The sequence below is a fragment of the Staurois parvus genome, unplaced genomic scaffold (genome assembly GCF_062004578.1).
Source record: "Staurois parvus isolate SC_StPar_1 unplaced genomic scaffold, SC_StPar_1.0 ptg000162l, whole genome shotgun sequence".
Classification (NCBI taxonomy): Eukaryota; Metazoa; Chordata; class Amphibia; order Anura; family Ranidae; genus Staurois; species Staurois parvus.
In genome coordinates, this window is record NW_028317958.1 from 598557 (window position 1) to 617404 (window position 18848).

The following is an 18848-nucleotide window of genomic DNA, read 5'->3' on the forward strand; positions in this document are numbered from 1 at the left end:
GAGCATCTGGTAGAGGAGGAGGAGGAGGAGACAGAGGACCCAGACGCACCATGGCAGTATGCTGTGGAGATGGAGGCAGGGAGTCCCTCGCATTCCTTGGCACAAATGGCCCATAGCATGCTCGGTTGCTTGCGTAGCGACAGTCGAATAATAACCATCAGACAGAGGGATGACTTTTGGCTGTCCACCTTGTTGGACCCTCGCTACCGTTCAAAAATGGTGGCCTTTTTCACAGCTGCTGAGAGGGAGGCCAAAATAACGTACTATAAAAACCACCTATGTAGTCAGTTGGTCTCTGCCTTTGTGCGCCAACGTTCATCCTCAGACACTGTGGGCCCTGTGCGCTCGCGTTCCGCTGCCATGGCAGCAGGGGAGGGGTGGGGTGGTAGGAGCAGTGGCAGCTCCACCAGCAGCGGCTGCCTCAGTCTGCAGTCGATGATGAGTAGCTTTCTTCACCAGCGCAGTGAGGAAACTACTAACCAGCCGCAGCAGCAGCAGCATCAGGTGGACCTGGAGCAGGAGCTCAAACAACAGGCTTGGGCCTACTTGGACAGCACCCTGCCAACCGAGGTAGACAATCCCCTTGACTACTGGGCAACGAAACTTGACCTTTGGCCCCAACTAGCTGAATTTGCCCTTGAAAGGCTGTCATGCCCGGCCAGTAGCGTGGCATCGGAGCGCGTGTTTAGTGCGGCAGGAGGTATTGTAACTCCGCGGAGGACACGACTGTCCACCCAAAGTGTGGAGAGACTCACGTTTGTGAAAATGAATCAGGCGTGGATTAGTCTGGATTTCAAACCACCAGTTCCTGACACAACTGACTAACGCCATGAATCATGCCCCAAACATGTGCCACTTTCAGGTCTCCTCACACTGCTGGTGTGTTGAATTTTTTGACATAGGGTGCTGGCAGATTACAGGCCTCCCATAGCTGCTGCCAGGCCCCTAATCTGCCATGGGCCCCTATATACCGCCTCCTCATGCTGCTGCCAGGTCCAGAGTCTGTCATGGGTCCCTGTACGGCCTCCCATTGCTGCTGTCTCCATCGCCACACTCTGCCATGTGCCACTTTCAGGTCTCCTCACACACTGCTGGTGTGTTGAATTTTTTGACATAGGGTGCTGGCAGATTACGGGCCTCCCATAGCTGCTGCCAGGCCCCTAATCTGCCATGGGCCCCTATATACCGCCTCCTCATGCTGCTGCCAAGTCCAGAGTCTGTCATGGGTCCCTGTACGGCCTCCCATTGCTGCTGTCTCCATCGCCACACTCTGCCATGTGCCACTTTCAGGTCTCCTCACACACTGCTGTTGTGTTGAATTTTTTGACATAGGGTGCTGGCAGATTACGGGCCTCCCATAGCTGCTGCCAGGCCCCTAATCTGCCATGGGCCCCTATATACCGCCTCCTCATGCTGCTGCCAGGTCCAGAGTCTCTCATGGGTCCCTGTACGGCCTCCCATTGCTGCTGTCTCCATCGCCACACTCTGCCATGTGCCACTTTCAGGTCTCCTCACACACTGCTGGTGTGTTCCATTTTTTGTCATAGGGTGCTGGCAGATTACGGGCCTCCCATTGCTGCTGCCAGGCCTGTAATCTGCCATGGGCCCCCGTACCGCCTGGTCACGCTGCTGCTGGGTCCACAGTGTGACATGGGTCCCTGTACCGCCTCCCATTGCTCCCACTCTGCCATGTGCCACTTTCAGGTCTCCTCACACTCCTGCTGGTTTCCATTTTGTCATAGGTTGCTGGCAGATTACAGGCCTCCCATAGGTGCTGCCAGGCCCCAAATCTGCCATGGGCCCCCGTACCGCCTCGTCACGCTGCTGCTGGGTCCACAGTGTGACATGGGTCCCTGTACCGCCTCCCATTGCTCCCACTCTGCCATGTGCCACTTTGAGGTCTCCTCACACTCCTGCTGGTTTCCATTTTGTCATAGGTTGCTGTATGGCCTCCCATTGCTGCTGCCTCCACCGCCACACTGTGGCTCCAAACACTGGTTTTGGCCCCGTGACTGGCCAAATGAGTGAAGTGTGCGGTGATTCTAAGATCGACGGCACTCATCTGCATGTCATACTGACTGACAGTATTATTTCTCTTCCCCAGCAGACTCCAAGGGCATTTAAATTAAAGGTACAGTGTTCTGCACTAATATTAAGTCTCTCTGAAGCCTAGAAACACCCTTTTTTAAGTTAAATTCACAGCGAATATATTCGACTCGAATCGAATATTGTCCACGAATTCGCCGAATCAGTCGAATCGAATTTTTGAATACTTCGCTCATCTCTAGTAAACATGTCTAAAACAATTTTAGGACAATTCAATGAGAAGATTGATACCTTGTATCTTGCTGGCATATTCTAAATGGAAGGGTAGATAATGTGATATTATAGAGCTGCATTCTCTGGTATTTTATTATATTGTTGATACCATTTAATGCAGCCGCTAAGATGGCAGGGGATGGGGGGAAGGGGTTATAATTTGGTGCCCAAAATAATTAAATTTATTGTAGCTTTTTGCAAACTATCATAATCATTTCTTTTATTAAAAGAAGCATAGACTCAAGAGAGAGGCATAATCTTTCCTTTATACTGATCAGTAAGACCTTTTTTTCTTGAATAGGATGTTCAGTTTTGGCACCAGTTCACAACAAGGATACCATGCAACTAAAATGAGTACAGAGAAGGCCAACCTAATTAAACTGGGCATCGAGGAATTTAGTTATGAAGAGTGACTAATTAAATTTATTGGCCCTTGAGAAGAGGTAATTTAGGAGGATATAATCATACTGTATAAGTATGAAGGTCGAAAAGTTCTTAGCTTCATCAACAAAGAGTGGAACAATCCACATGATTTTAAATAGGAAAAGTCAGTAAAGTGTCAGTTGTATGAGTTCTTGGTTTCATTGTGCTATGTGATTATTTACACTGTTGCAGGTTTCTGCAAGATGGGTACCCAGGCTTTTGACTGCAGATCAACAATGTGTGCATTTCCAAACATCTGATTTACTAGTCTGTTTTCAAGCTGAGTCTGAAAACTTAATGGGCAGATTTGTAACCATTGATTAAAACATAGGTCCACTATTATCAGCCTGTCTATGTGATTTTGATTCCTATTAAAGTACTACACTTAGATAAGCTATTCATTTGTCTGATTCATTCATTGGTCGGCTGCACTCCCGCGGAAGGAATATCTAAAACCAACCTAAAGTATATTACTGGAAAACCTGTTGGAATCCCTTAGATCTGGCTATAATCCATGGACATTTAGAGGGAGAACAATGTAGAATCCAACAAGAAAGGGTGGTTCCCTATATATCCAAAGGCGCATTTGACCACCATAACTGGGATCAAAGGATCTGGTGAGTGAGTCACCTACACTTCATGGTTATGAACATGTGGTGAAGATCACACTCACATTTATTTTATTTTATTTTTTTCACATTTTTTTATTTTTTTGACCCTCTTTAAAATTTTCTAATACTCTATTTTGGGACAGTTATAAGAGTTGTTATTATATTTATGTTTTTTTTATTATTTACTTCACATGTTCACTATTGGTTGAATTGCTATACGGTGGGGCTACAATCTTTTTGGTCTAAGCACATTTAGCCACCCTTGGTCACATCACCCTGAATGTGCCCAATCTTGTCTGATCTTGGAAGCTAAGCAGTGTAATACCTGGATGGGGGAGTACCAGGTGCTGTAGGCTACAATTTTTTTGCATGGACCAAAATTTAGATAACCCTCAGGTGGTACTAATCTTGTACTTATTGCACTATATGAAGTTTATTGTTTGTGTAAATGTAGCACCGATTTATATTTTATTTGCATATTATCAGCCTGAGCCCAAACAATCAAAACAGTGGAGACATCACAGTGATGGAAAAGTGATGGCCTGTGTTTTTTTGGAATTGTGAAGGCATATTGATGGTAGATTTCCTTCCAAATGACCAAAAATAGACAATATTATGCTAACATGCTAACCCAAGTTTATGAGGAAATGTAATCCAAAAAGCCTGGGATGCTAAAAAAAGGCTTGCTGTTCCACCAAGACAATGATCGGCCTCACACTTCCACAGTGGCAAAAGATCATCAGTGTAGCTTCGAATTAATACCCCATCCACCATACCCACTGGAATTAGCACCTTCAGACTTCCACCTCTTCCAGAACCTCAAAAGCAACTTTCAACTGAGGAGGTTATACATGCAGACCAGTGAAAAATCTTCCACAAAACTGGCATTATAGCATTTGGACATCGATAAACTAAGTTTAAAAAATTATATAGTTTGAAAGATCAAAGTAAACTTTTTCAAAACAAGGCTAAAAACTTATCAATCCACCCTTGTATATAAATGGCCTGCACAGAAGTGGGCTTTAATGCAGATCTCCACAGATACTTGTGCTTTCTCTCTCCTGCCATTGTGAGTGATAGAAGAGTCCAGTGTAGCTGTCAGCCACTGGGGTCATAGCTTACACAGGATTTTGGACTCCTTGAGTGACAGAGCTGATTGGCCCAGCACTGTCACATGGAGTTAGTCACAAGCTCTTTCATACCCAGAAGTATTGATTTTCAGTGTTGAAAGAGAGCAGGGGAGTAAAGGAGAGGTAAGTATATACTGCTAGAGATTAAAGAAAACCTGTTGCTTTGCCTTAAATGGGTAAAGCACTGGCTTAGTTTAAGGCCTAAACAAAAGATACAAGGGCACTCTATCAGAATGAAAGGAAGTATTAGGTTTATATACAGAAACGGTTCTTTATTGTGTAAAATCCATGGACGTCTCTTTTTAAGCTATATAGTGAAATAAGAGATGAGATTCATCAATTGTTAGCATGGCGCTGTCCTCCACCACATCCTAAAGCTGGGCACAACCTTTTTTTTTTTTCCTCCTCCTTCCCAATTACAGAATAATTAAACGTTTTTATTTTATTTTTTTCCATTTTTTTTGTGCCGCAAAGCAGCATTCCTGGTTTCCAGCCTAGGTCGGGCCCCATTGCCTCCAGGTGTGATGGATATGGTAAAATGCGTATTTGGTTTCCTAGAACATATACATTTTTCTATACATTTTATACGTATCTACTTTTATACTTTTTGATATTTCTAAATGTTTTATATATATATATGTTGTGTGAATATTTTCTGCCTGCTGGGCTTTGTGGTACTTTAAGAAATCCTTGCTTGGGAGGTGTCTGCTCACATGGACGACCCCCTCCCATCGTGCCAACTTGAGACAAAGGAATATTTTTCTTTCTATAGATAAGACCTGGAAGAAGATCACACCTATACCATGACGGAGATTGTTTTCGTGTGGAAATGACCAAAGACTAATATAATGCTTATGCTATTCTCACATGACTCTTGCATCATTTTGCATATATAAGCTCACTTTCTCATTATAATAAACTAGAAGTGTTCATAGACTGAACTTGTGTGTCAGCGTGAGTCTCTTCCAGTGTGCGCACATTCCAAAGCTAGAATGATTAATTTGGACAGGAGCAGATAATCAACGGACATTTTTAGTCCTTATCTAATTCACAGGGATAGCTACATCACAGCTATCCCAGGATGCAAAATGTGACTATGCTGAAACTGTGCTGTGTATATGCACATTCTTGACGGATTTGTGGGCGCATTCACAAACTCTGCCGGGTAGTATAGTGGAAATCTAACATGAGCTGGGAGCAAATTAGTGCCCATGCAGAAATCCCATCATGCATGCACATATGCGCTGTTGGTTTTTGCCAGGTACCTAAAAGACAATGGTAGAGCATATGCAGAAGAGCTGGAGTTTTTAAGGTGGTGGTGTGGGAGAGGAGTGGGGGGACCATTCATCCAGTTTAGTTCTGTTTTCAGTAATCAAACTTTTCTTAGAATACTTTATCTGTGGAGTTTAAGAGGAAGAGCTTGCCCATTGTGTTCCTCCCCATAGATTTGTAAGCAGAAACGTATGCAAAGGGTGCCACCACCTGAGTGTAGCAGTTTAATAAACCCAATGAATAAAAGACATATGTACACTCACATCAAGTAAAAAACGTCAGGCTCATCATCCACTATAGGATTCCCCACTGAAGATGCTTAATCTCTTATGCAGTTTCGCAACGAAGCATACATGTATTGTGGAGCGAAAGGAAGTACTATGGCCGTAACTACACCTTTCAAGGCTTGAGAAAGGGGCATCTCCTGAAACATGTAGCCGCCACCCATAGTACATCTGTCACACTGACGTCATCCACCTGGCAATGCCGCATCCAAACTTCCATGTGTTCCATGCTGATTCCCACCACCACTTTATAACTGCAGCTGCTTCCTGGCATTTGCACCATAATGCCTGCATGCTTCTTGCCAAACTCTGCATAGGAGATTAAGCTGCTCCAGTGGGGATCCTTATGGAGGAAGAGAAGACTCATGTTTTTTTGTGGATAAACCTGTTTTTTACTTAATGTTAGTGCATAAGTGTATTTTTTTTCATTGATTTTATTAAACTGCTGCACCCTTTGTTTACATTTCTGCTTACAGTTCTATGATTGGAGGATTTACCCGGTCCATCCCTAAGGAGCTGTAGTCATATATGAGTAAACTTGGACTTTTACTGGACTCTTAAAGGGGCTATTCCCTCCTTACTCTACTTTGTTTTTCGTGCTCCCCCTTGTGCTAAAGGCAAGTACATATACAGTACAAAATTCCACCTGATACCAAAATATTTAATTTTGGAAGACTTCCCGTTCAAGATAAAAACAGTTCAAAACCTATTAAAAGACTAAACTTAAAATAAATTCACACAGCACACATCAAAGCCAATTTTTATCCAGGACAATGAATATGTTTTAATATTTAATTCTGAACAGCAAATGATGTTGAACACCTTGCAGATAGCACAAGATATGCAGTTCAAAGCATAGAAAAGCGAAAGGCATGTCCAGTACAACTATGCACAAACTACTTCCGATGCTTGTTCTGGATTTCAAACTCCGACCCTTGGAAAGGGGGGAGATGGGAAAAACCACAGGTTTAAAGCAGCAATGATCCATTCTTTCCATACTTACAGTCAATGAAAGCAGATAAAATATCTCAAGTCACAGAGCATAGAACAATTCACAAGTCTGATGCAGATAAAACAAAAGCACCATTTGCAATTTCAGTTTTTTTTTTTAAACACGTATTTGAAAAGTCAACATCTTAAAACAACTGTACAGAAATGCCATGAAATCCTTGGTGTTTTTGGGCTCAGCAGAGTCTATAACAAATTCTGAACAGTCCCAGTCTCTCTGGGATTGTCTTGGTTTTGTAAGGTGTGGGACTTGTCAAAACAGCGCATGGCTTATGCAGAATGGTCACTCGGGACGGCATGAATTAAGTAGAACTGCAGGAGAATTTGACTTTTATGGTTATCAGTGGTTGGGAAGTACACCTGGTATGCTGAATAGGACCTAATACCAAATTCCATTTGCTAATAATCTATTAGATGGGAGGATTTATGAAGGAAGCGTATCTAGTAATGATTTACATTTTCTGACATCAGTTTGAAGTGTAATTCCAGGCACGAACCAATTAATACATCTCTGTATTCATGAATACGTCATTAAATGTACTGAGTGCAAACATTGTAAGTTACTGAGCTACACCTGGTATCAGAATCTTTAAATCCCTTGTACAGCAGCACTCAGACTGGGAAAGGAGAAGCAGCACAAAAAGCCAATCCATTGTGCTGCAGAGCGACCAAGGAGCACAGAAGGAAAATCCAGAGTGAAAAAAAGATCAGCTGATCAGTATGTTGTTTCTCCATTCCCTGTCCAATCACAGGCTGGGGGAGGGACAAGACCTGTAAGCGTTACTTAACTGCAGCAGAGAAAAACTTAGGTCTCCTTCTCTGCCAGACAGAGCTGTGCTATGTGAAAGAGCTGTGTATATCTCAGGACTGGATGGACAGAAATACAAACTTAATTGGCAGGTAAAATACCTCCCTTATATGTATTTCACCTGTTCATTAAGCTGTTGGGAGTTTACCTTTGAAGTAAAAACTATCGACTGGAATCTGGAGGACTGAGAGTCTCACTGGCTTCTGACATGTATTGATGACTTCAGCATAGAGGTCTCCTTGACATAGCTTGAAGTCACCATGGAGTCTTGTTGGTTGTTTCCATTCCTCATACTAACTGCTAAAGCAAGTGCCCCTGACCTGGTAATGAATATATCTTCGCAGTGCACTCTCCGAGAGGTGTACTAGAATGTTGGTTTAAAATGACATGTACATCTGGGTTGGCCTGGCTCTTTAAACACGTGTTCTACATTTATCATTGCGTTCAGGACACATTTACATTCCAGAGAGGTGCACATCTTATATCTGGTCATGGATCAGCTTTATACTGGCAATCACTATTCTATTTCTGACCACTAGAGGAGGAATATATAGCAGAATCTGCATGTTAAATGTGTCTCAGCTTACACACATTGCTCGTCTTCTGCGTTCTCCCTCTCTTTATTCCTGTCCCCATAAATTTGCCCATGTGTAACTTGAGTGATGGTGAAACTCAAGCCTTGGCAATGACATTGTAAAAAAATGGGATCAGTCTGGCCAGCAGGTGTCTATTTCTCAGGCTAAGACCTCCATGAAATCTGCTCATACCACATAGGGGTCAGTTTGGTAATGTTCATAACTGCTGAAGAACGTTTCAGAAACTGAATATGTCTGATAGATTTCACTATCACTGTGTGTGATCAAATCTGCTGCAGTCAAATCATTTGCAGCTGAGATCAAGAAGTGTAAGACAGACTATTCGGTATAGCCATCTTAAAGGATAAGTTATGAAAAAAATGTGCATTTATTATTTTGCACTGGAGCCTGTAAAGCACTACACCCGCAATCAGCAGATCATGGGTGCAATGCAGGGCTCCTGCAGACTCTCAGTATACTGTCCACCCATATGGCCAGGCAGTTACTGAATTTCAGGAAGAGTCAATGATTTTGCGAGCACTCACCAGAAATCTCGCAGTTCATTAAGAACTACAATCCGTCGACCGCAATGGCTGATGGTATTTGTAGTTCATTCATTCACAGAACTCTTTAAAATAGAGGTAGAACCTCTGAAATGTTTTTATGACTGTCTATATTCTCATTGGTAGGACTTCCACTTCCAGTGACAGTGCTCATGTTCCCTACAAGCACATGACACGACAGAAATGCATATTGGTCATAGGTTCTAACCCTTAGCTATTCTATCCACAACATAAATGCATTATTTCTGGATAGAATGTCAGCGGTGCCATTAGCCTATGGTCTACCCATTCCATGTAAAGGAAGCTGACATATTTATGACCATCCTCCATAGAGGCAGATGATTCCATTGACCTTGCTGCCTCTAACTTCACACATGTATGTGGAGCCTTGCTGACATCACATATCACATGACCAGGATGCAAGGAGATCAGTTCAGTAATGCTGAATTAAAAGTCAGTACGAGTGGTTGTGATTTAAAGTAAAGTACTTATGCAATTCATTTACTTTACAAAGAGTCGGTGTTGTATATCATAATGCTTGAATGTTGCTTTTTTCCATGCAAAGTCCACTTTGGTGTAAAAAAAAAAAAAAGTCTAACAAAAATGTAAAAAGTTGTGTGGGCAAAATATAAACTTAACTTAAGTTTCCTTCCTTAAGAGACAACATTATAGCCATATATGTGTGTCATGGGCATTAGTACCCAGTTTTACCCTGTTTACATACTCTCCACACCCGTTAACCAATGAGCTTACATCCCGTCAACCAGGCAATGACATGGGACAGGGGGAAGGGCTGCAGAAAGACAGAGCAATCTATATAGAAAAGTGAGTCATAAATGTGAAAATAGGCCCTGAGTTCCTTGCAATGTGTTTCATTTATTTGAGGACAAGTACAGTAAAAGCTGTGCCCAAAAAAGGCCAGCAGAGGGCAAAAGACTGGCCACCAGTATTGCCTGAAGGTTTTTGAAGCTGATCTTTTCCCATTACTGACTTACCATGCCTTGTTCTGCATTGTGTGTCTTCGTATGGAGGTGGCCATCTTAGCACAGTAGTTATTCTCATGTCAAAGCTGCCCTTATGACCGGTGAACTAATAACTCTTGGGGTAATATTTAGGTTTGCAGCAGAAGACAGGGAGGAAGGACAAAAAGAATGTATAAAGTAGAAGCAGGGAGATCCTTGCACTGCAACTCCTCAAATACAGCTTCTCCTCCAGCAAGGAGCACAATGAGCAGCACAAAAATCTTACTCCAGATGTCCTGAGACAAATAGTTAGAGGCAGCAGCACCTTAGATGATCCAAGATCTCACACTGCAGACATATGGCTGTAAGGCTACAGAATAGAAGTGTCTAAGGACAAGTCAGGATGTGCACTGAATTTTTTCAGGAAGAATTCAAGGCAAAAGGTACATCTTTCAGGGTTTAAATTAACATTTCTATATGTTGCCTATAAATTAGAAAATCTTTTTTGAGTTCTATTTTAAGTGTTAACACCACAGCACCGCAATAAGGGAGATTTACTAATATTGGAGCACCCAGAATCTGGTGCAGTTGTGCATGGAAACCAATCAGTTTCACATTTCAGCTTGTTCAACTAAGCTTTGAGAATAAAACATGAAAGCTGATTGGTTACTATGCATAGGCCGCACCAGATTCTGCGTGCAGTAGTTTTAGTAAATCTCCCCCAATGACTTGATAAACTTTGACTGTATAAAATTCATCCTCCTAGATATTTTAGTTAAACCATCTAAAATGGGTTTGGGGTTTGTTGGGGTGTGTTACTATAATAATAGTAACAATTCAGCAGCCCTACGTTTCAGTGATCCATCCAGGTTCAGGAGCAATAAAGGTACAGTATTTCTCTTTTTTCTGCTTTATACAACAAAGGGGCAAATTTATATTTGATGGGTGAACTGAGGCACGTGTATTTCACTGCAATCAGCCACATGTACAATTTACCTTTTATCATCAAGCTGCAGGCAGTTCCCAGCCCAATGCAGAACTGCAGCATAATGTCAAGGCATCCATTGAATTTTCATATGAAATTTAATAAATACACATAACTCATCTAAAGAGATGCTTTCAGCAGCAGGAAGGCTGAAAATCATCTGTTATAATGGGACATGGAATAGGGGGAAATAACATTGATAAATACAATTGCCATAAGTGTACAAGCAATTTAAGTACCTGACTTTGACTTCATATAAGGTTCAATCCATTGTAAAGCAGAGATCAGACTTTATTAGGGAGGTGGAGCATGGGGAGCCAACCATTTAGGCTGCAGTGCTAACCACTAACATGCTGATAGGAGAAGAGAGCAGAATGACCGAGATGAGTTCATCAGTATGCTGCTTCTCCTTCACTCTCCAGTTACAAGCTGAGGATTGGGACAAAAGACAAGACCTGTAAATTTTACTTAAAGCGGAGTTCCACTCACCCTGTCAAAAAATAAAAGTCAGCAGCTATAAAAACTGTAGCTGCTGACTTTTTAAAAACAGCTACTTACCTGTCCCTGGGTCCCGTGGTGTGTCCCTTGCAGCCCGTTTCACCGGCCGTCTTGTATTCCAGGAGGCCGGAATCTTCAGTGTGGGCACTCGGCTGCGATATCTTGCGGCTTCATGAATGGTCCTGTAGTCTTCTGGGACCTGTCACGTGTCCCAAAAGACTACAGGGAGAGAGGGAGGGAGGACACTTTCCGCTTCCGATTGCCTAGGAAATCGGACCGGAAGTGGGTACCTGTCAAATCCGGGTACCAGCTCCCCCCACCCCACAATGGTGCCAATCCTTAATGGGGAGCAGTCCTTAAAGCGGAACTTCCCCTTTGGGTGGAGCTCCACTTTAACTGCAGCAGAGAAAAACATTAGGTCTTCTACCGTGTGTTGCAGAGCTGTGTAAATATTAGGACTGAATAGACAGAAATGCAAATCCTTTGGCTGGTAAAACAGCTGCCATAGGACTTTAATTTAATTTTAAGTTTAATTCAGGAACATATATAGCTTTGATATATATTGTTTAAGATGCATCATTATATAATTCTGATTCCAGGTTGCCACTAAAGTCAGGTGTCCTCATGTGTATTGATAGCTCCCTCTCCATTATGGATATAAACTGTTTGGCTTAGTACCATGGGATTCAGATGTTAATACAGTCGGATAGCACTTGTGCCACATGTAACTGTGGTGTTAACACTTCAGCAAGTAAGGTATTCCTGCACTGCAGGGAGCCTCAGGATTTTGTTTCATATTTGTGTACTTGGAAATTGGAATGCTGGGTATCTAGTGAGGTCCTGAGATTAAATCGTTTGAACTTTGAACTAAACGTTCTATTATTGCCGGTCACAAAATATTCTGGGTTTATTAATAAAAATGAGTTATGCAGACGGATTACCCTGTTTATTCTGAGTTTGCATTGCAGACAGTAGTATATACAGTAGGTGTGTTTAAAATCTAACTATATAACAACTTTCTATCTCAGCCAGAGCCTCTATACGCTCCCTATTTACTCCTGAATTACGCTACAGTCATTTTAAGATCTACAACTGTAAATGTATCTTTTTCCCAATCTTTCCAAGCCAGGTACTCTGATATAAGTCTGCAGCAAGTGCGTGACTTTTGAAGCTTCTGGTCTAACACATGACACAGAAACTTGAATATCAGTAAAGTTTTGTCATGAACTTAGATTGACTATTTAAATATGCTTGTGTAGACAGTATAACTGCATCCCACATTGGAGTAAGAATGTGCTTGAACTTTGCTAAATTCAATTATAACTTAGCTAGTTTACTTTGCCTAAAGATCGAATTGTGCATATGCATATATATATAGCTATATATAAAACTTAAAGGAAAAAAATAATTTCGGTAAGGTGCTATACTTCATAAATCCTATTTGCCAAACAAACAAAAAAAAATACTCTTTCTGGTGGCATAAATATAATCTACCATTTGTACTATTGCTTAACCGCTGAATTCGTTGGCTATACCCACACATCCTTTAGGTATAAATTACACAGTTTAGAAGAAAAAAAAAACCAAAACGGCAGTTTGGGAATTTAAACCAACCAGACATCTGTGAGTTCAGCATGCAGGTCCATTATATCCATATTATTCTAAAACGTATAGACTCATTTGATATTACAAAATACAAAAATAGTTTATGAGAACTTTCATTTACATTCCATTTACAAGGAGTGCATAAAATAAATAAATGTTAGCATTATCTGAGAAGTAAAATACTTGAAAAAAAAATATATGAGTGCCAAAATAATAAAAACAGAACGTAAAGGGGGAGGAAAATAAAAGGAGAAAAGTAGAGAGTTTATGGTACGGCGATGGGGTCAAGCAGCATACTGTACGTCTGGGTACGGCATACATTCAATACTAGAGCTGATCTCTAGATGGACCAAAGCAAGGCAGTATTTTTGGCGGACTGAACTATTGAAGAAATAAAGTGAAATGTGCATTTAAACCCAAAATTCACTATATCAACAATCAAGGCTATTATATACCATATACTGTAATTCAGTCTTGAATCGCAAAACGGTCATGACAGGGAGAATGTACAAGGTCATCTTCTTTTGTTATAAAACAACGATGTTCAAAATATGGACCAGTTCACAGGGATGAAATAATTTACACAGTAATGCGTAGGTCTTAGAAGCAAACACTAGGAAATAATACAATTTTTGCTCTTTCTCCTTTTTCTGCTATGTAATTGTCCTCGACCACCCAAAGTGGAAGACTTGGGTATTCCGCCAACACATTGACCATACTGATGCATAAGATCATCGCTAGTTACATATCTCAGACGGGTTGGTTGCGGAATTGGTTCTCCTAAGAAATATCCTTCATTGTCTGACTCTGAGGAAGAGGAACAGGTAGAACACCAATCATATTCATTCATGGGTTGGCCCCACCTATCGCAGAGGTGGTTTTGTAAAGCCAGATCAGAGGCAGTTCTTTGATACCGGTTGTACATTTCTCTTCTGACAACTTGATCCATCTGATCTCTTCCTCCCCTTTGTTGCATAAATCGTTCGTAGTCTTCCCGGGCTCTCAAGAGTGGTTTTTCTTTCATTTTACTGCACTGCTCAGTGGCCAGATGAAGAGCATTGTCTGAACGAGAACGCCTCGACCTCCTTTGATGATGGCGGCGATAATGCTGTTCACTTTCCCTTGACTGAGCCCTTCTCCTTGTCCTCTCACTCATTGGGGTCACTTTGACACTGCCCTGGCCAGCTACATCATTCACACCATCATCAAACTGAAATGACTGATGCATTCTTAGCTGCTGTGGAAGGTCCCGGTATTTTCCAGGGTTACCCAGATCGCGAGCCATATCTTGATACTGTTGTGCAGAGAGAAGGCTCCGGACGGATTCTACACTACGGAACTGAGAAGAAGAGTTCAGGGTTCCCATGTTACTCATTTTCTCTGAAACGTTCATTCCAGAATCTTTGCTTAGATCGGGCATTGAAAAGCGAGAAAGGTGTTCTTGACGTTTAGGACCTCCATCCATGGATGCACCTTAAAAAAAAAAGACCAAGTATTGTTACTTCAAGTTCTAAGTAATACTGACAAATAATATGAAGTCAATATAATTGGGTGTAGTTAAAATTGTAAACAGACGTTCATGCTGTTTACTTAATTCCTATGTATTAAAAGAGCAGATGTTTCAACAGAACCTTTGTTCGCTAGGCACATAGAACATTCACATATCACAGCTGTAAAGATGCACCAGAACTTTAATAGAACATAACAAATGCTTATATTTATGGGATATATGTTAAAAAAGGGTTTTTCCTCTTCTATTGGCCACCTTCAAATTTGTTGCCATTGTAGATAAGGGGGCAGCTGCTTTTCCTTGGTCTCTTCTGCACCAGTCATTCTTAGAATAGTAGAACAGCTGACTCTCACACAAAACAGTATCATCAATGCTGATTTGATTTAAAGTAAAAAAACCCACCAGCACTCAAATCTTCGTGCTTCACAGTGTAACACGGTATCTGTCACTTGATGAAGTGCAGGCCTCTGAAGATAGGGGAGTCTTATCACTGACAAGAGAAAACACAAGAGGGACGCACTCTCCTCGAGCATTACCGTGGTCTAAAATATTTTATTGGAAAATAAGTAACAAGTGCATACTCATATAAGGACCATAAAAACAGACAAGGAGCCAAATCTTTCAGTTCCAGACAACGGGGGTCCTATAAAACAACTACCCGGTTGAAATAGCGGACACGTTTCGGGAGATGCACTCCCTTCTTCAGAGCTAAGGCAACCGGACAAGCCAATGCCCCATAATTTTAATTCTCCTGCTTTAGGACGTTATTGTTGGGGGGTCCCTGGTTGGCTCCACCTCAGTTATTTCCACATGGAGGGGGTGTGGTTCTGGTCTCCACATGGTTTTCCCCTATATATGGGGCATTCGCTTGTCCGCTTGCCTTAGGTCTGAGGAAGGGAACGCATCTCCCGAAATGTGTCAGCTATTTCAACCGAGTAGTTGTTTTATAGGACCCCCGTTGTCTGGGACTGAAACATTTGGCTCCTTCTCTGTTTTTATGGTCCTTATGTGAGTATCCACTTGCTACTTATTTTCATAAAAAATATTTTATACCACGTAATGCACGAGGAGAGTGCACCCTCTTGTGTTTTCTCTTGCAATGCTGATTTGATAGCCAGCCATCCTTCTCTTTTGGAATTTTCCTTGTTTGATTGAGCTACAAACTTTATTTTTAGTAGTTGCACAAGTACAACTTAAAGCAGTGGTTCTCAACCTTCCTAATGCCGTGACCCTTTAATACAGTTCCTCATGTTGTGGTGACCCCCAATCATAACATTATTTACCCAGTAATTATAATTCATGAGTGTCGTTTTACCTCCAATACTGCTGCTTTCAGCACAGTAGCTGCTTTTAACAGAGTAGCTGCTTTCAACACAGTAGCTGCTCTTTACACATTGGAAATATGTGTTTTCTGATGGTCTTAGGGGACCCCTGTGAAAGGGTCGTTCGACCCCCAAAGGGGTAACGACCCACAGGTTGAGAACCACTGGCTTAGAGCATTAGTACTAGATTAAAGGGTTTCTCATTTGGGATGTGATACTTTAACAAGCAGGTATGCTACAATCATTTTACAATGTATACAATGTATTTTCATTTGCAACTTTTGTAAGAACCTGAATTTGACTTTGTTTCAGCCACTTGTAATCCCTGTAATGTAGGACCCTGCTGCATGCACATGTGCTGAAAGGGAACTTGCTAACAAGAGCAAAGAGCAGAGGGATGACCTCATCAGCCTACTGCTGCTCTTTCAGTGTCCAAACACTGGCTGGAGGCAGAGGTGTGACCAGGCTGCATTAATTAACTGCAGCAGGCAAACATCAGGCCACCTGTGTACATTTTAGCACTAGACAGAAAAAAAAAATCCATTTATAGGCTCCCATACGGGTAATTTAACTACATGTTTCTCTTTGCTTGGTAATCACCTTCTGCTTATTAAGCTACAAGTAGTAGTATTGGCAGTAATATGATGGTAGTGATGGTAATTCCCTGCACTGAATAACAGTTATCACTTTATTTTATACATCTTAAAGAAACACCGGCATGTTATCAACTCAGGGCAAAGACACAGTATCTGCATATAGCCCCCAACCCTAGACATATGTACCTGTTCAACCATGTTCTCTTCCCACCTCCACATCTAAACAGAAGGGGTCAACATTATGATACTTACCACGTGATAGTTGTTAGGCTTAGTGATTGGCCGTTTAGACCCAAGTACAGTTACATTTGGGAGGTCAGGTACCACCCCGCCCCCCTCCATATAAAGAAGCTCTGACAGTCAAGGGAGGTGACAAGAAGCATGGCTAGGTAAGTATGCATGGCTGTGTAACTATACATATCTTGAGGTCAGTTATGTGCAGACACTGTTCTATTGAACTGAATAGACAAAGTAATAGTGTGTTTTAACACTAAAAACTGGTAGCAAAAAAAAAAAAAGAATACTGTTAAATGAAGTCTATTTTTCCTTCCTACTTGTACCTTAGGCCGCAAAAGAAGGCTACAGATCTCATCTCCAGAGACTTCAAGAGCGAACCTTGCAGGTGATCCAGTATGCATCCAAAACTGTTATATAAATGTTTGTGGACTGACAAAAACCTATAAACCATCCTTCATGCAGAAGATGAGGCACCACAACCAGCCACAGCATATCTTTTGTTTTACTGCCTATCCCCTGTACCCCATTCTATCCCATGTAAATAAATTCCTAAATGTCAGAACATAAGACATGCATTCACAAACATTCCACAATGCAGTACGTGGTACCGGAGCACCCAATCAACAGCCCCAGCCACTTGGTAGACAGGACGCCAGTCTGTTATTTAACTTATGTTGGAATATGCAACAGGAAATCAAAACAGTCATAAAGGATTAATAGTAAAACAAAAAGCATGTCATGGCACCCTAAGCCTGGTACACATGATGAGAAAATCTGCTTTTGAAGCGATCATCCAATAATCTGATTGTGAGTACACAGCTTTTGAGAACCGATCACCACAGTTCATTTCTGAAAAACTATCTGAAGGAACAAGCATGAAAAGTTTTCTCATACGATACCAGAACAAACAATATCCACTCAATCAGTACAGTATGTTTTAAAAAACAAAATTGAGTGACCAAGACCGCATATGCTCAGAAACGAAAGAATACTTTACATTACATCACTTCCAAAGTTGTATTGTCGTACGAGAATTTTCCTAACCTTAGTAACCTCTTCATTATCGATATACTAGCATGCTAAAACCCCCCCAAAAAACAACAGACGATAATTCGTCTAATATTCTCATCACGTGTACAAGGCATTAGGCTACTTTCAGCCCTGGGTGTGGATGTATACAGGCTATTTTGGAGCATTTTTGCACTTTTTTTTTCACCTGGAAAATGAGATGTAAAGTAATAAACATAATCTTATGATCCACCTAATTCTGCAGACTCTGTACCATTGCTCCACTATTATCTCCTCTCCGCCTAGGCAATTGAAAGTTGTCCTCCCCCCTTCCTCCCCGTAGTCTTCTGGGACATGTGACAGGTCCCAGAAGACTACCGGACCATTCACAAGGTGCAGCGCTACTTGCACATGCACAGTGGGAACCCAGCTGTGAAGCCGCAAGCTGTCACATCCAGGTGCCCACCCTTAGATGCCAGTACCGGGGAAAGAGGATAACCAGTGGAACCGGCTGTGGTGAGCACACCGCTGGATCGAGGGACAGGTAAGTGTCTGTTTTTTAAAAATCAGCAGCTATAGTTTTTTAGGAACACACAGGGAGAGTGACGGCCAACAATTTGAGCCAATAAGGTTTTACTGTAGTGTGCTGCTGCCAGGAAACATGCATACAGTAGCGTGGAGCACATGGACGACCTAACCAGAGTGCTGCAGAACTATCACTATCCAATCACAGACTGGGCTTGATCCAGGACCAGAGTATAAAACTCAACTGCTATGTAGTCTACAGCAGCTTTTTTCACACAGAGGAACCCTTGAAATAACTGTTAGGTTTCAGGGAACCCTGCCAATAATCACACTACATTATTCTGGTGGTCAGTAGGAGGAGAGCTTCTTACATTGGTGGTCCGCGGCAAGAATGCTCTCCCTTACAGATAGCTAAAAAGAGAATTGGCTGATTACATATCTAATTGGCAAAAATTGATCATTGCTCAAGGAACCACTAGCAACCTCTGGAGGAACCATGGTTGAGAAAGGCTGGTCTTCAAGGTCTAGGTACTAGCTTTACTTTCAGGTAGTGATGCCTGGATCACAAAATTGGTTGGACCAATTTATAAATCTTTTGGCAGGTAAA

At 41.8% G+C, this 18848-nt stretch overlaps 1 protein-coding gene across 2 annotated transcripts in view; it reads right to left on the reverse strand.

The window, feature by feature from the left end:
* Positions 1-6792: 6792 nt before the first annotated feature.
* PRICKLE2 (prickle planar cell polarity protein 2) overlaps positions 6793-18848 on the reverse strand; it is a 359846-nt gene continuing 347790 nt past the window's right edge. For both annotated transcript variants that reach the window (XM_089675996.1, XM_089675997.1), the window contains one exon: positions 6793-14516. In XM_089675996.1, coding sequence (XP_089532122.1) covers positions 13657-14516 — 860 coding nt within the window. In that variant the 3' untranslated portion in view covers positions 6793-13656. The remainder of the gene's footprint in view (positions 14517-18848) is intronic.